The sequence below is a fragment of the Eurypyga helias genome, unplaced genomic scaffold, assembly GCF_000690775.1.
Source record: "Eurypyga helias isolate BGI_N326 unplaced genomic scaffold, ASM69077v1 scaffold33998, whole genome shotgun sequence".
Classification (NCBI taxonomy): domain Eukaryota; kingdom Metazoa; phylum Chordata; class Aves; order Eurypygiformes; family Eurypygidae; genus Eurypyga; species Eurypyga helias.
In genome coordinates, this window is record NW_010269434.1 from 24,451 (window position 1) to 49,834 (window position 25,384).

At 45.3% G+C, this 25,384-nt stretch overlaps 1 protein-coding gene across 1 annotated transcript in view; it reads left to right on the top strand.

Moving 5' to 3' along the window:
- Positions 1-23,166, top strand: part of PHF2 (PHD finger protein 2) — a gene marked incomplete at both ends in the record, with an annotated part of 37,976 nt that extends 14,810 nt beyond the window's left edge. Inside the window, 14 exons of the mRNA XM_010158112.1 lie at positions 1,181-1,268; positions 1,853-1,959; positions 2,598-2,689; positions 3,941-4,030; positions 5,313-5,675; positions 6,518-6,637; positions 7,891-8,009; positions 8,656-8,834; positions 9,061-9,134; positions 10,452-10,609; positions 18,554-18,831; positions 20,607-20,702; positions 21,615-21,724; positions 22,905-23,166. Coding sequence (XP_010156414.1) covers positions 1,181-1,268; positions 1,853-1,959; positions 2,598-2,689; positions 3,941-4,030; positions 5,313-5,675; positions 6,518-6,637; positions 7,891-8,009; positions 8,656-8,834; positions 9,061-9,134; positions 10,452-10,609; positions 18,554-18,831; positions 20,607-20,702; positions 21,615-21,724; positions 22,905-23,166 — 2,136 coding nt within the window. The remainder of the gene's footprint in view (positions 1-1,180; positions 1,269-1,852; positions 1,960-2,597; positions 2,690-3,940; positions 4,031-5,312; positions 5,676-6,517; positions 6,638-7,890; positions 8,010-8,655; positions 8,835-9,060; positions 9,135-10,451; positions 10,610-18,553; positions 18,832-20,606; positions 20,703-21,614; positions 21,725-22,904) is intronic.
- Between the last annotated feature and the right edge of the window lie 2,218 nt (positions 23,167-25,384).

Sequence of the window (25,384 nt, forward strand, 5' to 3'; positions counted from 1 at the left end):
TTCAGAATGCCATCTAGGAGTATTCAGAATGAATTACCACTGACTGTGACTCCCCACAAAGTCCTTCTCATGGTCATTGATTCCCTGTGACACCAAGGAACTATAGGTGACTGCCCGAGTATGAGTGTGTATTTATTGTTTCAGATCAGGCTGAAGACCTGGGTGTCACAAATTTTTATGGGTTACTTCAGAGATTTGGACTTTCATTGCAGGTTAGGGATGGTGGACTTCGTTTTTCTCAGTTCCTGGTAGGATCTTCATAAGGACAGGGATTTATCAGCAGATAGTGCAGACTTAGAAGTGAACGCAGTTCACTACTTTATTGAGATGCAGGAGTAGAACTGCCATGAACAATTACTTTCTCATTTTTATTGCTGTTCCATGAGTCCCTCTTGCTGTTGAGTCTGTAACCTCTTTGGAACAGGGATTTTCTTTCTCTCTACATATCTTTAAATGATTCATTGCCCACTAAGTCCATAATCAGAGTTGAGGCTTCCAGGCAACGTGAGTACTGGTAATGAGTACTGAGGCACTGGTACTTGTGTTTTGGAGCAGCACCCAGTAGTGCCATTTTTCTGTGTGTGAGTGTATTCTTACACAGAATGTTTACACACTTGGATTTTACTTGGACTGTAAAAAGTGGAAAGTAGGTATTTCTCTCATGACCATATGTGGAGCAGATGGTGGAAAAAACACTGAGCAATTTATAGAGATTCACTAATTTGAAGTAGATTTTTTGTATGAAAATAAGTGTTTGGAAAACACCTGTTCCTGACACTACAATAAAGTCAGTGTCAGGAGCTGTCACAGATTTTTATGGTGATGTGAAAGCAGCTACAATTATGTAGCTGCTGCTGCTTTTCACAGTAACAAGAAAGTATTGTCAGTGTGAGCAGTATGTCCCCTTTCACTGTTTGTCACCTTGAAGGTAGTCCTGGGACTGGGAGTCAAAGGTGTGTAGCACCTTCCTGGGCTGAGCCTTTATTGTGCAATACAGACAAGGAGCCAGATGCAACTTTGTTCAAGGCATATGTGGTTCTGGTGCTGACTTAGACTGAGCAGCTGTATTGATATCTAGAAAATAGATGGCTAAGTAAAATATAAGCAGAATGTTGTGAATAAAGTCTTTATTACTGTCATTCCAGTTTTTATCCTCAAGACTCTTCTTTTTCTCTTTCAGGTTGGATTTATGCAACTCTCACACCTGTAGACTGCCTGGCATTTGCAGGACATTTTCTACACAGTCTAAGTGTTGAAATGCAGATGAGGTAATCTGTCTTTAAAATCTGAAGTTGGGTAGAGGCTCAGTTTTTAATCAGCTGGCCATCCTACATTTGCAGTAACGTTCATGTAGTTCTATCGGGCGATTTTGGAAAGTGTACCCACATTTGTCCCCTTCGACCTTGTTCTCCTGTGGGGAGTTATTCCAGGCTATCTTTACACCTGTTGCATAGCGCATGGAAGGATGTGTGAGGTGCCTGGGTGGATGTGGCCAAGTCCTGAAGGAAGAACTTCTAAAAACTGTCAGGAGTTTTACCCTAGAACATGCTGTACGCCCTCTGGGTAAGCCCCCACATGCTCAGCTGGGCTCTTTGCCCAGTCTGAGAGAATACAAGTAGCTCTTTACTGATTCTCAACAAATAATGCAATGAAACCATCCTACGTCTGTATCGCACAGTTTCTTACTAGTGTTACTTTTGTTTTGCTTTGGTCTGATGCCAGAAAACATGGGAGCAGCACAAAGAAATGAGGGACTGCAAAATGAACTTTGGGCATTTATGAGCAGTGCTTGTCACTGAGCGACATACTTGTGACCTGCTGTGATTTAAGTTCACGTGGCTTTGTATTGCAGGGCATATGAAGTAGAACGACGGTTGAAAATTGTCAGTCTGACCCAGTTCCCAAACTTTGAAACTGCATGTTGGTATATGGGAAAGCATCTACTAGAGACATTCAAAGGTAAAACTGCATTTCTTTGCCTTGCCTTAATTGCTTAGCTTCGGGGTCTGAAAACAGTTACTCTTCATATCTGCTGATGCATCACGTAGAAGATGGGAAAAGTGACAAAAATCAGTCTTGTTTAGTATTTGAAAACTACTCTTAACATACCAGCAGAACATGCTGGTCTGGCCCAGCTCTCCCCTGAATGTCCTGAACAAAAACTGAAACAAGTGGAAAAGTTTAGGCAAGCTTGTACTCATGCAGAAGGAAAATGCTTTGCCCAATATACCCTTTGTTTCAACATATTGGTACTTGCTTTTTCAGTCAGAATAAAAGAACTACTGATGGTGCCTTTTTATTCCCACAGCCTAGGAGGTATGAACATGGAAGCTAGCTCGAGTATGGGACCAAGAAAGGAACTGGAACAGTTGCCAGTGTAGACATAACTTACAGGAGCACAGTGTAGGAAGGCTGGGTTGGGTTTATGACACAGTAAATATACTCCTTATTACCATCAAGTTATAATAGGGATCCATTTGTGGTGACCAACTTTCAAAGACTTAACTTTCACAATTAAACTTCTTTGAATTAAAGACTTTATGTAAAACAACTTGAGCTAGCAATGTTTGAATGGCATTGTTTTTTCCTCTATTTAGGTTTGCATAAAGCTGGACAACAACCTCCTGCTCATTTACTCCAAGGAGCAAAAATTCTTAATGGTGCTTTCAGGTCATGGACTAAAAAACAGGTAGGAGAAGCAGCCTGTTTTAATATTGTGTGTTCTTCGGGTTTGTCAGTCACTGGAACGGAGAGAAAATGCTAGAACAAATACTATCTGCACAGCAAAAGTTAATTCTAAAATCCCAAAGAGGAGGGACTGGGAGAACGGGGAAGGAGGGCGATCGCTGGCATTTTGTAGTGCCACCTGAAGAATCAGCAGAAAAAAAGGTACCACCAGAGTTTTAAAAAAGTCAATTCTGAACACGGCCGAAAGGATACTGAATGAGTGTTATTCCTGACTCTGGGCATTCTTGTGTGCCAAATTAATTAAGCAGAGGCTGTGTACGTGAGCGAGGCCTACAACGTATGCATTTTTGTGTGCACAAGGTGCCCAGTTCCTGCAAATCAACACGTCAGTTGAGCCAGGAAATACATATTGGTTGGAGAGAAGGCTTAAAGGGATTTGCAGCCTGAATTTCCTGCTGCAGTCATTTCAGATGTGTTATTCTTGCGTGCGTTGCTCCTAGAGCTTTGGGGAATTCGCTGCAGGAGACGTAAAACGTGAACTGCGGAACTAGCAGCTTTTCAGACTTTTTAAGAGGAGATGAGCAGCGGAGGACACAGTGTTGCATACACAGTTAGGTCAGTTAGGTGGCTCTCCCAGGTTTAAATGCAGTCAGGCCCTTGATGCTCCCTGCTACAAAAAGCCGGTGCTTGAGCCTGAATTCACAGTTGCCCCCTGGTTTCCTGGAGAAGGGCTGGCTGGTGTGGAAGCTCTCTTCCCCATGTCAGCCCGTGTGTTCTTCTCTTTGCCGTGCGGATGAGTAGCAGTGAGTCAAAGGAAGTGAGGCTGTGTTGGCATTTCGGTACAGTTGAACTCGAGTATTACGACCTGACACGTGAGCGCAAAAGTTGTTAGTCCTGTCAGGGAGCTCCCAAACCACTCTGCTGACAAGGTATATGCCTGTTATACTCACGGAAGACACCAGCCTACAACAGCCTCTCCTTGTAGATGTAGAAAAGGAATTTCTCACAGAACCTCATATAACGGGTGAGTAAATCTGAAAAAGACCACTGACTGTTCTTTTCTCAGGACAACTATTTGCAGTAACGTCCAGAAGGGAAAAAATAATTGTTTTCCTTATTTTGACTACTGGTGCAGTCAGTATTGATCTCAGTACATAGAAAAGTAGTGATGTGTCACTCAGTGAGATTTTAAAAATATTTTTGAAAAAAAACCCACGCACAGAAACAGCCGTCTGGCTTCGTTTTGTTTTAGGCTTTAGCAGAGCATGAAGATGAACTACCAGAAAACTTCAAACCAGCACAACTTATCAAGGACCTTGCCAAAGAAATAAGATTAAGTGAGGTTTGTGCTCTTTTTCTAATGCTATCTGTATTGTGGGTCTTTTAATGATCTAGGCTATAAAATGGGTGACTTGAAATAAATGAATCTCTTTTTCCCACTCTCTTCATTGAGAGAATTCCTGTGAGGTTTCGCAGCAGGGGGACTGCTCAGAACTCTTGCCTGTGGCTGACTCGCCACATATCCTGAGCTCCTGTTTGCTCTCTCCTGGGCTTTGTGCTGTGTCTGCCTGCCATACATCCTTCCTCCTCCACCTTCTCCTAGCTGGACCGGCCACACTCCCCTCTCCACCCTTATTTTCTCTTTCACTTTATCTACTTCCTACCCAAAAAAGAACTCAAAGAACAGTGTTGCCATCTCCATGATCGTGGTCCCTGTGTCGTGTTTCCTTTTCCTTATGTTTGTCGGTCTTATCTGTGGCATTGTCTGAGCTTGGGACTGTTGTTTTGTACATTGTCCCAGTAGGAAGCCTTGCTCATGGCTGGCTTCTAGGCAGAGTTGCTACTGCAAATGCCATAATTACACACCTCCTGCCCCACTCTGAAAAAAACCCAACCCTCAAAAAAGCCCAAAACAAAGGACATTGCGTGGAGGGGTTATCCATTAAGTCTGGCATCATATTCCACGTAGCGAAGACGTGTGACAGTGCCAGGTGACAACAGCTAGTTCAGTTGTTTTAAGAAGACATCGTCTTGCATTCCAACCCCTTTTCTAACTATATACATAGACTCAAAATTGAAATTTATCTAGTCTTCTTATCCTCTTTGATGTATATGTTTTCTGATTGTCAGAATGGCAAGTTACGCAGAAAATAATTTCTTTTTAATTAGTCAGGCAGTGTTAATTTTAATTGGGCAGCTATTCTACTGCTTTTTTTTCCTTAGGACATGAAACATGATTCTGTTACATTTATCACATCTGAAATAAATGGAAAGAGTTTGTGCTCAAGCTGGTTAGCATTTTAGGCAAAAGACCGTTCATTTTACACACAGTTTTGTACGGGCAGTCCGTTCACCAGACCTGCCTGATGGTATAACCTGGCGAGAGTTACATTCCTCACCCAGCCACCGGAGTTTCTCCAGGCCAAACTTGTGCTTGAGCAACGTGGGGGCGGGAATTAGCGGTGAGCAGTGCATGCCTGTGGCATGAGATGTGGTCTTCATTCCCTGGCCAGCTGAAGGGGGGATCTCTGGGGTTCATTTCCCCAAGGAAGGGAGGGTGCAGGGGAATATCTAACGTGAGACAGGTGGGTCTGAATGACTTCCCATTTTGTGCTAAACTACAGAATGCTTCGAAAGCCAGCAAAGCAGACGTGAGTGCCAACACAAATGCAGAGGAGATCTGTCCTGTGGAGAAGGAGGAGGCACCATCACCCGTCCAAGTGACGCCTCCACCCCCACCTGTAGAAAAGCTCCCTAAAAAAAAGACTCCCAAAACTGTGAAAACCCCCAAACAACTCAAACCATCCAAACCCCCCAAGCCACCCAAACCCCCTAAGCCTCCCAAAACACCAAAAGTTAAGGGAGAAGGAAAAAAGAAAGGGAAGAAGGCAAAAGAGAGTCCACCACCAGCTATCCCGAACCTCGACTTGCTGGAGGCACACACGAAGGAGGCTTTGACAAAGATCGAGACGCCAAAGAAGGGAAAGGTGGGTCATATTTTAACCTCTCCCTGTTCTCTTGCCGTAATAGGGATAAAATCCCTCCTTAGGTCTCATGAAAAAAATAATTTAAGCAACCCTGTCTCCACTGTAGTACATTAAAGTTTTGTGAGTGCTAGCTTATCAACTTTTTTAACTGACTGTTTGCTTTGATTTGACTGTTTGCTTGGTTATTCATTTGCTATGGAACCTCCCAGAAACCTATTGGTTCCAACCAGCTGCACTCTTGTGTGCATTTCCATAATCAATTATCGAAGATGGAGGAACTAATTTCTAAAGCATCTTATTTGCATGAGAGTTTGCTCTAGAATGAGCATGTGGAGATAAAACAATAGTTTGCTTACGTTTTTGCCCATGTAGGACAAGTTTCATTTTGATGGCCTTTAATTCACCATGAATTTTGCTGCTGACTTCGGTAGGGGCTAGGATTTCATTGAGGCACGGGGAGAGTAATGTATTGTGCACTGTTTGTTAAGAAGTATCCATAAGCCTTTTCTAAAATGCTTCTGAATCTCCTAGTAGCTTGTATGCAGTTTGTGAAACCTCTCCACAGAGCAGTAGGCAGGGAGATTAAGTATATTTTTCCAGTAATATTGTGTGTTGGTATATCAAGGAGAAATGTAGTTTTCTGCAGTCTCTGAAGCACCAGTATTTGATTGAATCTTGTATTTGGGTTCAAAAAGAATGAATCAGAAGAGGAGTTTTCAAAAATATGAATCAGAAACGGAGTTTTAAAAAGTATATTGTGTTATATTACAGATAAAAAATGCGTTTCTGTAACATGCGAGCCCTCCAACCTCACTAAGAGTACATGCTGACTTTTTCCCCAGGCTGCAAAGAATGTTTTAAGTGTTCCCAGTAAGGAAACTGCTAGTAAGCAGAATGAGGTGGAGAAATTTGAAGTTCGAGAGCAAAATAAAAGCAAAACAGAAGCCAAATGGAAATATAAGGTAATGTCTCTTGTTAAATTCTGCTGCTGATTCTGCCATATAGGGATAAGGGTGGAGAAATGTGCATATAGGTCTACCTTAGCAGGGAATACAAGACACCAATTTTCAGTTCCCAGAGAAAAAATTTTGAGCAGAAAATAATCAAGTAGTCAGTGATAAAGGGGGGCGGAGGGGAGAATTTTCAAAAGAATACACTGAATAGTCCGTCTTCATCCTCGTTGAAGCCAGTGGGAACACTCTTAATAGTGAGATTTTTCAGTGCTGATCTCTTTTGTGATTCTTGCTTTAACATACTCTTACTCCTGTCAGTCTGGAGTAGTTCCAGAGAAATGAAAAACTAATGATGGCGTAAAAGTAGAGTTAATGAAATCTGAATTACACCATGTGAATGAAAAGCCTGTCTTCCTGGAGGGCTAATGTTGGATGAGTAAAATTCATTCATAGAATGATACGTATTTTCTCCAGGCACCATTTAAAGCAGGGTGGCACTAGACTTTCTCACAGAAATAGTTGTCGGAGTTTTGCATGCTTTCTGAACTTCTAATGACAAAGGTGCAAACGGGTTCCCCAGAACAAAAGTAGGTGCTTTTTCACGTGAGGAAACTACTAAGAATAATGAATCATTAACATTAAAGACACCTAAATTTTTTGTGTTTAAAAAAGGTCACGATTAATGTGATTAGATCAATATGTACCAATTAATTCCACATCAGTACATCTTGCAAAAATATTAAGGTGGTGCTTAAGAAATAATCAAAGGCTTCCTTTGCACTGAATGACTGATATTAAACTATTAAATTCATAATTCAAGCTCTTCTGAAGGTGTGAAAGAAGCAAGTGGAGCCTGGGTATAAAATAGAGTCATACTTGTGAGGCTACAGGCACTGTGCTAGGTTTTGTCCTCAGCCACCGAGGCAGGATGCTGATGAGCCTGTGTTCTGATCCACAAAACGCACGCTTAGTGTTTTACATCAGTCTACACCAATTTAAGAGAGCAATATCTAAATTTGGCATTGTGTTTGTGGTGGGCATGGCTTAAACTGGTGCTGAAGTGCTTCTTGAATGAGGACGAGTCCCTGAACCAAAGCCCATGTAGTCTAAGGAAAAGTATAATTCTCTATTACTTGCCACATTTGGGGCAACATATTTTTCTCTGCATATAGATCAATCGATTCTCCAAGGTTACTTAGGAATCTGAAATATCAACAACTCACCTGATTTTATTTTATTGTTTTGGGTCTTTTGCCTTTCAGAACAGTAAACCTGATTCGCTTCTGAAAATGGAAGAGGAACACAAATCAGAAAAGACACCTTTATCAGGAAATAAGGACAACAAATTTACATTCTCCTTCTCTAACAAGAAGTTGCTTGGGTAAGTAAAATATATGACAATACACATCAATTAAAAAAAAAGCAGTTTAAAAAGTCTTGTCATCATCTATGTATTTTTGTGCAAGAAGGTGAAAAATCTGCCTTTCTGATCAATGTAGAAAATACACTTCCACAAAATGTTCTTTGCTCTAGAACTTGATTTTACCTAGAACCCAGCACAGTTGGCCATAGCAGCAATGACCTATCTTTGAGGCTGGTAGTTTGCTTGAGAACAGTGTCTTCAGTATTTGGGCAGTGCGTCATGTTTTGGCACTTTAGGTTTTTACTAGTTGAGTTAACATTAAGTGCTTTTTGTGCAGATCCTACTCAGGGTACAATTTTAAGAAATTGTTAAATGAACACTGCATACCAAGATTCCATGCTGTGTGTACATTGTGCGTATCATGATATACCTTGAGACAGCTTTAAATAATACAGTGCTTCTTTGAAGCCAGTCAAGTCTACTCTAGTCGGCATCATATTTTGAGGTATAAATTGTAGGTACAGAAATGTGTTTGTAAAGTTACTTGCATTGCTGTGCAACCTCTGAAAATATTCAAATTAGTCGACTGAGATTTTTACCTCTGTCAGTTTGCAAAAAGTTTTCCAATCAGAGTATTGTTACTTATTTGTAAATTTTTTTCCAGTTCAAAGGGAGTCAAAACCCAGCTGAATACTAGTGTGTTTGGGTCACTGCAGAATTTTAAAGAAGACAAAGCAAAACCTGTACGAGATGAATATGAATATGTGTCAGATGATGGTGAACTAAAAATTGACGAGTTTCCAATCAGAAGGAAGAAAAACACTACAAAAAGAGAACTGCCCTGTAAGAATATTTCCTATTTTCTCTTTACCTGCACAACAAAGTCTCAGGTGTTGATTGCCCAAGATTAGTCTTTTAAATCTATGTGATTTGTAAGAAAGCAAGCCATGTCTTAGCTGTCAGTCAAATATACGTGGATTTGAATTGCTTTAGAAGTTATGGCTTAGGAGTGCTATCTTTTGAAGGGAAAAGAACCGTGACTTTGTTTTTCTTTTTTTTTTAAATTCAGTTTTATCAGATAAAAAAGACACTCTGCAGCACACTCCTGTTAAGAAGCCAAAGGTGGAGTCGGTATCATACAAGGTATGGCCATTATTGTACCTATCACAAGCAAGCACCCATTGTCTGTGGGGCAGTAGTGTAATGAGAGCAGCAAAGCCTTCTTGTCGCATCCTCTCCTTTGTTCTGCAGTCACGATCTTCCCAGAATAGGTAGCATTCAGACAGGGCAAAGGCTAAGCATAATTTGGTACTGTGGCTTGAACTCCTGGTACATGAAGGCCCGTGACTCAGCACGCATGGTATTTTAGCATGTCCCTAATTTGAGGCAGTGTCAATGTGCCTGTTGATTGTTTACCTTCAGGAGGCTGAATGGCACAGGGCTAAGTTTGCTCTGTGTCAGCATTGAAGTTCAATACTAAAAATTAAATTATATGAAATATCATTAAAATTATATGTTCTGCCCAACTGCGGTTAATACAAATTCCTATTATACTATCTGAATCAGTCAGAACAAGCAGAATAGCTTGTTAACACAGAACTGAAGGTGACTGAAATGTGTGTCCCTAAGAACTAAGGAACATTTTTTCATCCTGGTTTGGCTCAGGAGTGCTCAAGAGTAAGTACAGACCTCCTTGCCTCAGTCGGTAGTAGACGTCTGGAGACCAGGGAACAGGGAAGAATATGCTAGAATCTCACTGTGCAGAAGATTAAGGGGGGAGGCCAGTTCTTGGAGAGAGCAGTAATTGGCAGTCTAAGCAATAAGGTCAGGGACTTGAGAGGTCGGGAAGCAGGGCAGGAAAGAGGAAAAAGGTTGTTCTATTATACTCTAGACTACAGTGCATAGAGATACCGCCACAGAAAGACAGTTAGATGCAGGTACCTTCCTTCAGTGGCCTCAGATGCTACTGTTGTTTGTGTCTATCCCGTTCCTCTGGCAGATCTTCCTGTTCTCTTGCAGCAGGGATGACAGAAGTGGCTCTGTCCCTGCGTCTGAATTGGCAGTGTTAACAGTCTTGCAAGACACAGGGACGTGGCCACACATTCACTTCTTTTACTACATGGGGCATGGCCTCGGGAACAGGAGCAGGGGCTGAGAAGGCAACACAGCACCTGGTTTGATCCCATGCGCAGGATCAGATCTCAGAGCTGGTTCTCCAGGGTTAGAGGGGGAAAGAAAAACCAACTGCGCCTACAGGTTGCAAGGAAACAGATTTTTACTGTGTACCTGGTTTTGTTTTGTTGGGGTTTTTTTTGTTTGTTTTATTTTTAATCAAAGCAAATTGTGAATGTTAGCCCTGTTGCTTTGGAGGAGCAGCAGGTTGCAGAAATGACTGTGGTGTTCTTATTGACTAACTTATCGAGTTTCCATTTTTTTTGAGCCTTTTCCTTGTTTTTACAGAGTGATGACTCGTCAGATGAAGATTTGCTTCACATTGACACAGATGCAAAGCCAGGGCGCAATTCCAAAGTAAAGAAAGAGAGTGGAAGTTCACCAGGAATTCTTGATCTTTTGCAGGCAAGCAAGGAAGTCGGAGGTTTAGAGTATAACACCAACAGGTATGCACCAGTGGATGTTTTTTCCTCTTCCCATAAACAAAAATGTCTCTTTTGTGGTGGGATGGGTGTGGGTGTGTGAGTGAGTGAGAGAATGATTTTTGCAGCTCAGAAACTGCTTTTTCTCCAGTAAGCAAATTCTTCCTTTATCCTGTGATCTGGAGGGAGAGGAGGGAAAGTGTGTGAGAAAGTTTTTGGTGGTATAATTCAAACAAATAGAGGCATTTCACGTCTGTAAATACTGAACATCCATTTTATCAATAATATTGTAATAAGTGAATAATTCAAAAGGAAGAGAGAGCTCAGTCAATGCAACTTGAGGGCATGAAAAATTATTTTTTTAATGTACTAATAATGTAATAAGGTAATCTAAATGACCAGCATTCCCTTCATAATGCATTGTGAGGTGCTGTACAGTTCCCCGAATATTGAATGTTTGAAAGAAGAAAATAGGAAACCACTTACCCTCCCTCACACCCCTGGTCATTTTTCTTCTCCCACCAAGACACATGGCTTGGAAAAAACCATACTCTTGCATACCTTAAGTGGAAGTGTTGCCCTGGGCTTAGTTGTGTTTCACATGGGACTACTGTAGGTGGGCACTGAAGTTGCCACTGGATGTTTTGGAATATGGTTGGAGCAGTGAAAAGAAATGCAGAATTGGAAAAAAATATTCCCAGACTCAAATTCTCCAGTTCAGGACTGCTAGGAACAAGGGTTTTTTGGGCCCATCTCAAAACAAATGTTCACTACCCTCACTCTTACAGCCCAGTTAGTCAGTTAGCTTAAACTAACTGATTTTCCAGTTAGGTAGTAGAAGTATACGTGTTGTTTCAAAAGAAGCTAGTTGGGCTCCACATAGAGAAATGTCTTGCTTAACTCACACCTTAGGAACAAATCCCTGGGAAGGAGTTTTGAGATGTCAACTGTGTTTATGGCTTCCAGGCACACAATGGCACTGCAGACATGAACAGGTCTTATGCCCTGTGCTCCCTAATAGTCTGCCCGTTAAGGGGGTCTTTGCTGCTGCAGTCTTAACTGAACGATTTGTCCCCTGTCTGTAGAAAACCAGACCTGTTCACCTAAGCACAGGTATAGAATAAGAAAATTTATCAACCACTTTAAGAATTAAAAGAAATCTGCCTTGGCTAAGTTTACACTACTAACCATTCCACATATGACATGGTTCACTGCCTGCTTGTGATGCACAGACCTGTTCACCTAAGCACCTGTTCACCTAAGCACCTTCACTCTCCACAGCTCCGTAGGGACCACAGCCTTAGTACTCTTGGGAGCTGTGGGCTGTTGTTGGTAAAGCAGTGGCACAAGTTTCTAGCCCCTAAATACGCCTGTTGTGCAAACAAAGGAATTGTCCTCTGAAAGGTGAGAATGACAGCCTAGCTGGTGATGAGGGAGATGGTGTGAAACGTGCGGTAAGGCTATTTGTGTTGGGCATTTTAATAAACCAGTTCCATCTCCATTCTGTCTTCATTTGAAAGCTGTAGGAGCAGTCTGAGCCTTGAGACCAGGCTGGACAAGGAGTGAGTGGTGCTGTCCTCCTCACCTGTGCTGTGCTCTTGCGGTGTGCCCTTGGGTATGCGTGTCCCAGGAAAAGTGCAGCTTGCAATTTGGAAAGGACCTGTTAAAGCGGGCTGAGAAGTTTCCCTCAGGGAGGAAGATATAATCATAGAATCACAGAATCATAGAATGGTTGGGGTTGGAAGGGACCTTAAAGCCCATCTAGTCCCAACCCCCCTGCCATGGGCAGGGACACCTTCCACTAGACCAGGTTGCTCCAAGCCTCATCCAGCCTGGCCTTGAACACTTCCAGGGATGGGGCATCCACAGCTTCTCTGGGCAACCTGTTCCAGTGCCTCCCCACCCTCTCCGTGAAGAATTTCTTCCTGATATCTAATCTAAACCTCCCTGTTTTCAATTTGTACCCATTACCCCTTGTCTTGTCACTACAGGCTCTTTTAAAAAGCCCTTTCCCAGCACCCTTGTAATAATCTAATCCTGGGAATGGTTGGAAGTTAAAAGCCATAACTGAGAATTCCAAAAGATAGGCCTTGTGGTCCAAGGGGAACATATGGAATAAGTTACCGAGGGAAAACATAGAAGTAAATTTTATCAATAATTTTTTTTTTAAAAAGAGGGTGTTTGATGTTGAGAGAGAAAATGGAGTATTTCAAGGATGCAGTGTGGTGACAGCTACGGAGAAATCTAAGGGAGGGAGTGTTGCTGAACCATAAACATCTTGTTCAACCTTTCTCAATTTAATAGGCAGTTGTCTCTTTACAGCTTAGATGGTTGCAAGAGGTTAAAGCACACTATATGGATTGGCTTCTTGCTGGGTGCATCAGTTGGGAAGTACCAGGCAGCTCTGAGAGAGACAGGCTTGCCTTTGTGCACCAACACTGGGAGTTTATTACAGTGATGGGGATCCTTACCTCTGTGTGTGTGCAGAGTCCGCTATAGGAGTTCTCTGTTCGTTCCTAATGGGGGTGAAAAAAGCCAATTATTTTAAAACCAAGTAATATAGTTACTACATATCCTTAGATGGCTGATTGTGACAAGGCTGCTGTTTCTGGGGAAGAGATCTAGTCTCAGTTTAGTGCTGTTTTTCCTCCAATACTGCCTTCCCCTGGGCAAGGACTGGTTGATCGAAACAGCTAACCATCTCTTGTGTGGCAGAGGGTTTGGGGAGAGGTACCGATGCAACTGCAGCTCCCAGGAAGTGTAATACTTTTTGTTGTGTGAGCTCAGGTGGGTCAGTGGTTCTAGATCTTCCTGATCTCTGGAGATTTGGCCCTGTCTCTGCGTCTGCTCTTTGACAGAAATAATTGCATTGGCACTTGTTGTCTATTTGGCTGTTCCCGTGGATTCCTTTTCCATTCTGTGTTACGGTGCATAAGGGAACTAGTGTTTATATTTAATTTACACTTATATGTTGGGAAGTAATTAGACGTGTCAGCAGGTAGTTAGGTGTATCTAACTCTGGGAATAAAGTTGCCAGTGTAATATGACTACCATGCTTGAAGTTTGGTATAAAATAAGAAAATTTATCAACCACTTTAAAAAAGAAATCTGCCTTGGCTAAGTTTACACTACTAACCATCCCACATATGACATGGTTCACTGCCTGCTTGTGATGCACAGAAATGCGGGGGGTAAGTGGAAAAAAGCAGGTTAAAGAAATGGTCCTCAAAGATTCTCTTCCTTGCTTAGGAGGTGTTTTTTTGCTGTCTGCAGTGGGTTAAAACTGCCATTTGGTAGCAGAGGAGGACTCAGGCCGTTCATTTTTCCCTCAGCCTGGGCTCTGTACTGAGTGTGTTTGTAGATTTTGTGGTTTCTGAAATCAAAGTCACAAAGGCAGTCACATAACTAAACTCTGCATGAATTACTACACTGTGTGTGGTAGTTCAGTGGGAATGTGTCATGTCAATTCTGGCTCTTTTATAAACAATTAGGCATTGGCAGTGTGTGTTGCAGCTTGATTGAAAAAAGCTCCCGATAAAGGAAATTACTATGTTTCATTTCATAATTATGCTATGCTTTTTAAATGGCCATAATGGAGTGTGGGGGTCCTCTAAAAAAAGGGAAGAAACGTGATATGCAAACATACGGCGTCGCAAAATAATGCCAATGTGGTTGTGTCTGACTCTCAGGAACAATTTCTATCTTTCTCTACTTTTAAGGCAGATAAAGGGTAAGCATATTTATATATATGTATTTTTATATCTATATATAAAAATACATATATTAATATATACATATGTATGTATATGTATGTTCTGGATACATAGCAGTAATTACATAGCAGTAATGCAAGCAGGCCTATGTGGACTCTCCTTTGCTCTCACAGCAATCTGTGCAGATGACAGCCAGCTCTCAAGTGGGAAGCCCTGTCAAACCAGCACCGGAGCTGCTGAACAAAAAAGCAGGTCAGGGCTTTTTGTGATAATGACCTTATCAGAATTGTGTGAAACTTTATTCTGTAAAATACTGGGCTGTCATTTGCATCTGCCCAAACCAAATGCTTTGATGACATTACCTAGATTGGTCTAGAGAGCTGCGTCTCCCATACTTGTGTCAACGGTAGTGAGATGGGGAGAGATAATGACAGAGGTCCTGCAGAAAGGCTGCTGTAGATGTGGAAATATGAAAGGAGTGAAATGGAATATGGGAAAAAATTGGAGGGCACTGATAGTCCCATTATCTTGAAATGAGCAAAATTATTTGTTCTTTCTAGGTCTGATTCAAAAATGGAAGGAAATACTGGGTTTGTACTTGAAATTATTTGATTTCCATCATTTCATACAACTGTCGCTTCTCCAAAATATTGATAAGTCATTACTGTTTTGGCTCCACTTCTTCATTGTGGTTCAGTGCCCTGTACTGGGCACTGGTGAGGCTGTCCATCGAACACTGTGTTCCGTTTTGGGCCCCTCACTGCAACAGAGACATTGAGATGGTGGAGCATGTCCGGAGAAGGGAATGGAGCAGGGGAAGGGTCTGGAGCACAAGTGCTGGGAGGAGCAGCTGAGGGAGCTGTGGGGGGTGGGGTTCAGGGAAGAGGAGGCTCAGCGGAGGCCTTATCACTCTCTACAACTCCCTGACAGGAGGGTGCAGAGAGGAGGGTGTTGGTCTCTTCTCTCAAGTGACAAGTGATGGGACAAAAGGAAATGGCCTCAAATTGCATCAGGGGAGATTTAGATTGGATAGTAGGAAAAGCTTCTTCACTGAAAAGGGCTGTCAGGCATTGGAACGAGCTGCCCAGAGGGGTGATGGAGTCACCATCGCTGGAGGGATTTGAGAGACGAGTTGATGTAGTGCTCAGGGACATGGTTTAGGGTAGTCTTTGCAGTGCTGGGTTGATGGTTGGACTCAATCTTAAAGAACTTTCCCAACTAAAACAATTCTATGATTCTATAAATTAATAAATCCAATTTCTGAATATGAGGATATAGGTGAAAGGCTCAGTAATTGTCTTTGGAAGGAATGAGATGATCTGCCTAGAGATGTTGAACCTCCAGAGAGAGATGACAGTAGTAGAATTGGTTGTGAAAAGTGAGGCACCAGCTCCCTGTGTGATATCCTCTCCTAGCTTCAGGGTGCTGGGATCGTTCCTGTGCCCAGACAGCGCAGGGGCAAGCTGCAACTAAGGAGGTAAAACCTTTGTCCATGCTGAATTGTGTGTGCTCTTGGCATGATTGCAGCTGTTTGCCTGCTCTGGCACATGCTGTCAGGGAAAGGATGCTCGTGTCAAGTCTAGGTGGCAATGCAGGCAGTGTGAAAGCCCCAGAGCGTAACCTGAAGGGATGCTTTATGCTCTCCTCCCTGATGAAGATACTGCTAGCAACGGGCCAGTTATCTGGGACACTGAGGCACCAAGGCTTAAACTCAATAGAACAAAGAGTTGCAGAGAACACTTGTATGTAGGGCACAAAGCCATCTGTGCCATGCAGACCAATGTCTTCTTCCTTGGGTTCCCACTGAGATGAGTTGCCCTTCCCTGCTCCTCGTAACTGTCCCGGTCAGCGTTGCAGGCTGGTCAGCCCTGGGGGAGATTTTATTTGGGATGAGTTTTAACAGCAAATTTTCCCTTCTGTTACCGTGCTTCTCTCTGTTAATATGAAAACCGGAGTTCCAACTCTCGGGAGCAGCAGCAGTTGCTGATGTTGACAACGCACATGGCTCGTTAGGAGGCTCACGAGCTCAGGCTGCTCAGCGTGGGTGCAAGCTCGGCCAGTCGGGCTCCGCACCAGCTCAGCATGGCCTGCGGGTGGGAGCTGGACTTGGCAGACCTTGGACTTGTCCTCCACAGCTCAACCCCAGGGGTCATTCTGCAGGCCACCGGGCTGCTTTGGCCATGCCTTTTTGGCCATGCCTTTTTGGCCATCTGAGTGGTTCTTCTGCCTGTGGGCTGTGTGGCAGCTGCACTGAGGTTTACTGGGTGCTGCAGGGGAAGCTGGCCACTTACACTGGGGACCTTTTTCAGTTCCTGCCCTATACACAGCTGAAAATCACCAGATGCTTGCTAGGCAGCAGTTACTGCAGTAAAATCTCTCAGTCCCGTGTCCTTGACTTTACAAGAATAAATGGATACAGTAAAATCCTGGACACGGAGGCCCACTGCAAAAGCACAAACTGCTGCCAGTCAGTTTGTTAAAGTGTCCTTTTCTCTTTTCACTGTTATTTAGCTTGAGGACGGGACAGTAAGGCTGCCGGGATGTGCAGAGTGGCAGCAGGGTCAGTGCGTTGCCGCGTGCCACCTTGCTGGCTGCTCGAAGGGCCATTGCCAGCCAGCTGCTGGGGAGGGAGCGTGGGGGCAGAGCGCTCTGGCTGCTGTGCTCCTGCTCTCGCTCTCATTTTACACGTTCTTTAGGTCATACTTGTAACTCACAGATACTTTACGTTCATAAATCCTTTTTTTTAAATCATTGCTGAAGCTACAGAAAGGGGATATGGTCTTCCAGAGCTTAAAAATTGCTTCCTGATTTTTTTTTTTTTGGCTCAGAAAGCTGAAATACCTCTAATGGAAGGGCACGCAAGCACATGCCCTAATGAGAAACACTTTGCCCTGTGTGCAGCTCCGTCTCTGAGACGTTGCACCCACCCATTCAGCTTGTGGTTTGACTCTCAGAACCACTGGTTTTGATCATGTTCCACAATTTATTTGTTGAAGCCTGTGTTGCTTAAGGCAGTTCCTCTCTGATTTGCCCATTTAGTAGTCAGTGTTTGATGGTCTGTTTGCAGTGTTTTGAGAGTCCAGTGTTTGCAAAAACGCTTGGGGGAAAAAATTGAGAGAAAATATGTTAATTTCTTATAGATGGTGCAAAACGTGCCTTTGACAGGAAGAAGGCTAAGGCATCTGGCATGATAACGAGGGATTACAATGTCTCTTTCCTAAATTTTTCAGTGTTCTATTCGTGGGGTTGCTAGCTGCTAACACCAGTCTTCACTCATTTTCAGGATTATTTATAAACGCAATTAGTGTCCAGAAACTCCCATTATGTTTTGTACATTACTCTATCCAGAGTCATGTAATGGTTTAAAGTGGATTAAATTAAGATCAAATAAGAGAAGGCGATGTGATACCACCAATTTACTTGGGAAGTGCTGTGTGTTAGTGGCTTTTATTGCATGGCTGTAAAAAAATCATTACTACAGCAAGATTTTTTTTGCATTTCACTATTTGCCCAAACTCCAAAGTTCTGGAAATATTTGATGATGTTTTCTGCCTGTTGCAGCATTAATGTCTGGTGTTCTCTGATGAGATTATCATTCTTCAAGGTTCTTCTGTAACGCGGGGAGCACACTTTCCCACCTCACTAACCATACATGCCAGTCAGGATTTACACATCATTTGACCTCAGCTTATTCAGTAGGAATGTATTTCTTCCTGTAGTGGATGCACAGTACCTGTTGAAAACTGGCAGTAAAATGCCAGAAAGCAAGTTCAATGAAATCAAGGTTTCTACTCACCCTGTAGTCCATCCATTCAGTCCAGCATCTCCCATAATCAATCCATCCCACATCCACATCAGAAAACACTCCCAGTGCACTGCAGAAATCTCTTTAATTACTTGTGCCCTACCATGGTGATCTTCCAGCAGATCCTGGAGTGGTGACAGAACTGTGGCCTGTGAACATCAGCTTCCATCCAGTTGTTCAAATTCTTCCTCTACTTGCTTGGCAGTATGTAGCAGAAGCCCACCATGAGATTCCCCTCCAACACTGACCCATAAACCTGCAGAGTTGGTAGTAGAAACGCTGTGTTGTTGGGAATGCTGGTGTCACTGGTGGCATGCCCAGCTAATCCAAGGGCAGTTATCAGGAAAACTTTTCTAGCAACACTGTGCAGTGAAAGGAGTCAACTGTTGTGAGGGGTTTGTGTTTTTCTGGAAGCTAACAGCACTTGTGTTTGTCAATGTTTCCCTGCAGTCAGCCACCTGCCTCACCCAGCACGCAAGAAGCAATCCAGGGCATGCTATCGATGGCAAACCTCCAGTCATCAGAGTCCTGCCTCCAGACATCGTGGGGTACCAATCAGGCAAAGAATAACTCCATCTCCACACAAAACTCTAAAAAAACGGGCGGTGGCAGCAACAAAAATGCTGGCAAGCGGTTACTAAAGAAAAGCACAAAGAACAGTATTAACGTTGAAGATTATGATGAAGATCAGGACCACTTAGATGCCTGTTTTAAAGATTCAGACTATGGTAAGTACGACTGAAGCCGTCTGAGTGAGTGCCTGCCTGGGTCTGCATGTACAGCTTTGCGCGTGCCGGCAGCTAACCAGCAGTGTTTCTCATGATACGCTTGCACGCTTTCTGCCACGTAGAAATCAGCTGGGTGTTTTGGTAAGGAGGAATGCAAATAGCAAGAGGACTGCATGGCAAAATTAAGCAAATGCTGTACGATAGGTAGAGTGACTACAGAGCCAGTGGTGATACGGTTCATGCAGGTGGGCTGTATTTGGGGCATGTCATGATCAGGAGATCTTAGAAGCGTGGAAGCCCGCTGAAACTGCAGCAGTCAGCCAGTAAACAGGAAACTGCCAAAAATGTGTGTCAGGTACTGGTACTTATGACGGAAATGTCCTTGTCTGCACAATAGCAACAAAATATTTAGCTAAGATGAGCAAGAGGTTGAATTTGTACTTGGAAAAGGGATCCAGTGGTATTTTGACTGTTGGCAGAGAATGCAAGCATCTCAGTCAGAAATGGGCACAAAGCCAGTTTGCACCACTTACATCAGCTCTGCCCTGATAATCTGCAGGAGCATTTTTGAATATAAGAAGTGAGGAAAGAAAGGAAAGTAGTCACGTGAAGACTGATAGGGACTGGAAGACCTGAAGTTACAAAGAGGGCAAGAAGTTGATAGAGGTTTATGCTGCGTAACAGGAGAGTCTATGTGTGTGTTTAAGTCTCCCTGGCAAGCATGGTATTCAGATTGCATTTGTTAACGATCAGAAAAACAGAGTGTGCGTTTTCACATTATTAACAGAGGTACCAAGGCAAAATGGAGATGCTGTGACACGTTGCAGAAGGCAGCTGCCCATCCGTTTATAGTGCACTGCATGTGCTGGTATGTGGGGATAGTGCTGCAGTGGCTTTGGGAAGGGGCAGCTGCATGAAGCTGTGGGACAGGGGTGTGGTGTACAGAGAGATGCCACACATGGGCAAGGCTCTGCTCTACTGAGGGGTGGATTTGCTCGTTATGTGTCTGTGCTGCCAGTGAATGGAGAGTCTTTGTTATGAGCAGGTTTGGTTTCCAGAGGCTCTGTGCCACATCTGATCAGCAGACTTCTAGTTTCACTGGCCAAATACCACAGTAATACCAAAATCACCAGTGTTATAACAAATGGCAACTGGCAGGAAAATCGAATACATGAAAAAAAAACCCAGAAACTTCACAGTAAAGGCTGGGACAAAATGTAGACAGATAAGTCTGTGTTTATCCCAGAGGCCTGTGAAGGGTTCTTTGGTAGAATGGTTCACGTTCATCTTTCGGATGCTCTTAAGTCAAGGGAAGCAGTTTCCAAGGTCTGTGTAAACAGCACGACATCATCTCTCTCTGCCTAACTGTATGGGAGTCATATGGGCTGAGAAGGTGTAGTGCTGAATGAAGTGGTTGGTTGATGTGTCTTCAGTACCAGTCTGGCTTGGGATAAGTTAACCTGATCACGTATGTTCTAGCTGTGCTGCTGCTCCGCAGACAAGATGAAGACTGCTGCCTGAGAAGTTTCACTGTGTATCCTGAAAGTAGCTTGGCACAGTTTAATGACAGCAGCTCCCAAGTGTAGCGTGTGGATGAGAACAGGAGAAAGTCCCCTGAGTGTTGTAGTGCTGTCATCACACAGGGATACCTCAGGGGAACCTTGCTGTTCTAGCTGTGATGCCTGTAGTCACGCACCTGCAGAGAGCAAGTGGGCCTCTATGCAGGGTAGAGCCGTTTCCTACGCTGAGACTATTGCCTTTGTTTCCTACTGTAGTTTACCCTTCTCTTGAATCAGATGAAGATAATCCAGTGTTCAAATCCCGGTCAAAGAAAAGGAAAAGTTCAGATGATGCCCCTTACAGTCCAACAGGTAAGTCCATATGCTCTGTGCTGCCCAGACTCAGGCTAAGTCGTGCAGGTCGCTAAAAGACCACCCATTTTTCAAGGAGTGTGGAAATTGTAAGATCACAACTAGCAATTCCTTTATCATGTGAAGAATTAATCCTTTCCAGTGCAGTGGGAGGTGATATCATGCACTGGGGCTCATGCTGAGCAGTTAGCCTTCCTCCGTCAGTCAGTTGGCAGGAAAAGGTCATTCCTGGGTGGGTTGTTGGTTTGTTTTTTTTTACCCTCTTGGTGATGGGACAATTGGTGGCCACCTTAATAGTCTTATAACAGTGAAATCCCAGACAGCTGAGTAGCCATGGCCTTTTGGTGTTGACTTCGTAAAAAATAATGAGAGTGTGGGAATCGTCTCCTCCAGGTTCAACCAAAGCTGGTGGTCTGGAAGGGTGTTTTTATTGTGGGTCTCCAGAGACAGGCCAGAGGGTCCTAAGATCCCTTTGATGTGGCCCACTAACACGGGGGTCTCCGCAGCTCCATGTGTGACAAGCAGCCCATGCCTCATCAGCTTGTGGCACAGCATGTCCACCCCCAACTGATGGGGCAGTGAGCACTGTCCATTTGGAAATGATGCTGGAGTGGCTCATACCTGTAGTGTAGGCAGAAAACTCCTGTGGCTTTGGCTTCAGGTAGCTGCAGCTGCCACTAAAGTTGCTCAGCTGTGTTACATCTTAATTGGCAGCTTCTCCCCAAGCCACTGTGACTGGAGGCTGCCAGCACCTCCTGCCTTTGCACGCATCCTGGGTGCGAGGAAGGGCTGAGCCTGCGGCATCTCTGGCCATCCCTGCTCGGGAGGACAGAGCCTCACTGCCCAGTGTGTAGTTATGCTGCTCACATGGGCGCATTCTGCACATCTCACCTGCATCTGCTTTCCTTGTAGCACGAGTCGGCCCCTCGGTGCCTCGACAAGACAGACCGGTGCGAGAGGGCACGAGAGTCGCCTCCATCGAAACTGGACTTGCCGCGGCTGCCGCGAAGTTGTCCCAGCAGGTGAGATTGCTTGCGAAGTAGGAGCTGTCAGGAAATGAAAGCCCTCTCCCCAGCAGCCGTCATGCCTGAATCGCAGTGCAGTGCCAGTCCTCCTCAGTGTATATTCATGCCAGTGACACAAGGCTCAGTAGTCTCAGAGGCAATGGGGTGCAAGTCCAGTCGTGTCCGCAGCATATCTGGCAACACCGCAGCGCAGAGCGTCAGAAGTGTAGAGAAGTGTGAGCAAGCAAGCATAGCTACCAGGCTAAGACAGGAGGAGGCTGCCCAGAAGGAGTGTGCGTGGACCAGATATGGATTTGAGTCTGACTGGTGTGATTGCCTTGGCTGTGCAAACCGGCCGCGGGAAAGCATAAGGATTTACTTCCAAAGATTTGGTGAACTATGGGTAGTTTAGCAAAGATATTGAGGCACTTTTGTTGTTGGTAAGTGTCCAGTCTCTGAAGGGGTCATATAGATGCTAAGTTCTAACACGCATAGGCCCCACAAAGGTGACACTGCAGGGCCTGAAGGTGACAAGGTCTGCTGGAGCAAGGTTGGTGAGACACTTGGCAAGTTGCTGGAGGTTTAGGTGGCATTGGGCTTCTGTGATATGTACTGTTGAGTAGAAGAGCTCTAAGAATGGTAGCAGGGTTTCACCAAGAAGTGGACTGAAGGTAGGCAAAGGAAACAGGATGGTGACAGACCACTGTTCTCACAGTATGGGTGTATAAGTGCAGTTACAGGTTGAGAAATAATGTGTGTGTCCTAGCAGGAAGCAGAGTCTGTGAATCAGTGGGATGTTTAATATCCTCCATGCTATTGTGAAAGTGTATGAAGATACCTGAAGATAGGAGGTGCCAGTTTTTGTGGAACATCGAAAGATTTGTTCATGCAAAACCACGCTGGTCTCCCAAGGCAGGGTTGTTTTGGTCCTGGCTGGCTCCCGCTCGCCACAGCGAACGCAGAGTTAACAAACGAGGAGGCTCTGCCGAAAGTGCATACGTAGATGCAAGAAAGGCAAATGTGCGCATGCAGCAGAGAGCTGTGAGCGAGGTGGTATTTGAAGAGACCTTGAGCAGTTTGTACATGGCAAACTGTGCGGGTTTTCGTTATATCAGGACGCTAAGCAACGCTGCTGGCCCTTGCTGTAGCTAAAGGTCTTCTGGGGATTAATCTGAGCTTCATGTTTGTCATTTTAAAGGAGGAACAAAAAGGCAAGAAGAAAAAAAATACCAAAAAGAAGCTGTCAACCAACAACGTGAACAAACCGGCTCAGGAAGGCATCTCGCCAGAGCCGAAGCTGGAGTCACATGCCAGCAGCCTCACAGATCACGAGTACACCGCAGGGGCCAGCACCTTTGGGGTTGCCCAGCCTAACAGGGGATCACAGCCGATGGCACCCGGTGTTTTCCTCACACAGAGGAGACCCTCATCATCCTCGCAGAACAATGCCTCCGCCAAAGGTACCAGGAAATGCCTGGGGTTATGGTGTAGGAATGGGGAAGGGTGAATTGGTCATGTAAACCATGCCTTTTGCAGGGCCCTCACGTGTCGTGTCTGTCATGGGTATGTAGAAGTGCTTTGGCAGGTCAGAGCTGGTCAGAGATAGGGCCCATGGCCTTGGCTGTCTTGGCACTGCAGGCCCACAGACGCATTTTGCTGCTGGGCCGTTTGCTGCAGGGTGTGAGGCATCCCATGCTAGGAAGTATCCTGAGCGTGCCCCGAGGCTCCTGAGGAACACCTGCAGTCACATCACAGTCCAGCCTGCCTGGTGAAGCCTTGTCCAGGGGAAGATGCATCTGCGGAGGCTGTTCTGCCCAGGGCTAGGTCAGGCGCTGCCGTGGTGGGGTGGTGTTTGTACGCCAATACCTGTGCTGATGCTGAGGACATCCTGCCCTGCGAGTGTAGAGCAGTGCAAAGCTGCAAACCTGTCCTGACAGTTGCCATGAGGGAGCAGAGGAAAACTTTGGGAGTAACACAGCTACACAACCAAAGGCAAGAGAGAGGAAGAGGTCTCTTGTTGTCTGCGTCGGGGAAAGGTTCCCAAGCTGAGACTGTCCTGGAGTCGGCCAGGACCTCCTATTCTCTGCTTGAACTCTGCTCAGAAGGCGTGACCGAGGCAGGTGTGTGGGACAGGCACTGTGTAGTGTGAAGATTAAGTGTGCGATCGCACTGGGAGAGGCCCCGATGTAAAAAGCGAGGCAGCATGGCAGATGTTTCCTGCATTCCCCTGTATTTGAGTGGGGCAAATCAGAGGTAGTGCATGGTGTCCAGACAAACAGCAAAACATCAGCGCTGCTTGAATGGGCCATGCAGGAGGACGTGCATAGCCCATGGTAGGCACTAGGGTCCTGCCAGGAGCTGCCAACGCCTGTGGCTGGCTGCAGAACCGGAGTGCCATGAACATATTTGCCTGGAATTGTGTGTTTGTGGTGAAATGGTGGCCTAAGTGAAACAGGTTCAAGCCAGTGGAAGATGTGATGGGAAGAGGAGTGCTGAATGGAGCCAAGCCCTAGTCTGACGGGTGAGCTGGGCAGCCCAGTCAGGACATCGTGAAGGGAGCCTGACCAGGCACGTGCATCACACCTTGCCTGTGGTATAGCTCAGTCCTCAAAGGAGGGAAGGAGCCATGTGCCAAGAAAGCAAGTGGCTGACCTCCCAGGGAATGGAGCCCTTTCAGGGCCTCCTGTGCAGGGTCTGGGGACAGCTGGGGGCACCAAGGGGAATTCAGAGCATCTCTCTGCATGGGGCACAGGAGAGTCATGAGCCTGGGGACTACCAGATTGGGCATCCCTGGAAATGAATGGACTGTGGAAGGAGATGGAGGGGTGAAGCAGAATTAGGGAGCTCTAGAACCACCTCAGGAGGACCTCAGGGAGGTCCTTCACTCTCAGTCTTAAGGAGTGAAGCGAAAGGATGAGAAACAAGGAAACTTCCCACAGAATGTGTCACCCACACTGTCATGGTCTTTAAGGCCAGGGCACTTACTGCAGATGGGAAGAGTAGAGAGGAGCTGAGTCTCTGGAGGTATTGCACAAGGGTGCACCAGTGGTGGCATGACGGGAAGAGAAGAGGTTGTGTAGGTCTGAGTTCTGCCCGGCAGTCCCGGGTGCTTTGGCAACCAGAGGCATTTCTGACCGTAAGGTGGTAGCTGGTGAGCGGTGGGGCAGCAACCAGCTGCGGTAGCTGCACCAGTCCCAGGACCAGTACACAGCGAGCACAGACCTTGCTGAACCACACAGCTCATGAGCACGGGCCTGGGCTTGTGGTGGTGGTATCTGCTCATCAGTATGGGGACAAGGAAGGTTTTCCACTCTGGGAGTGTTGTAGTGCCGTGGTGCTAGCCGGGAGCTGCAGGAAGTGTGTGTGTGCATGCGTGCATCTTACCAGTGTCCTGGCGGGGCTGGCTGCAGGTGGTCTCTAGGGCTGGGGTAGAAGTGTGGGACTTCTGGGACCAAGAAGTGTGGAGCTGCGGTGGTATGTGGGCTAGTCTCCGTGCGTGGGCAAGGGACCGGGCATCCTCAGGTCAGCACAGAGGAGCGCCGAGATCCCCGGGGAGGGCGCGGGGTGAAGGCAGGCACTGTACAGCCGGCTGAGAGAGCTGTGGGGTGGGTGCCTGTGTGTGCAGCCCCTCGCGTGGGGCAGGGAGGAGGCGGAGGGTGCTGGGGCGGCTGGCTTCAC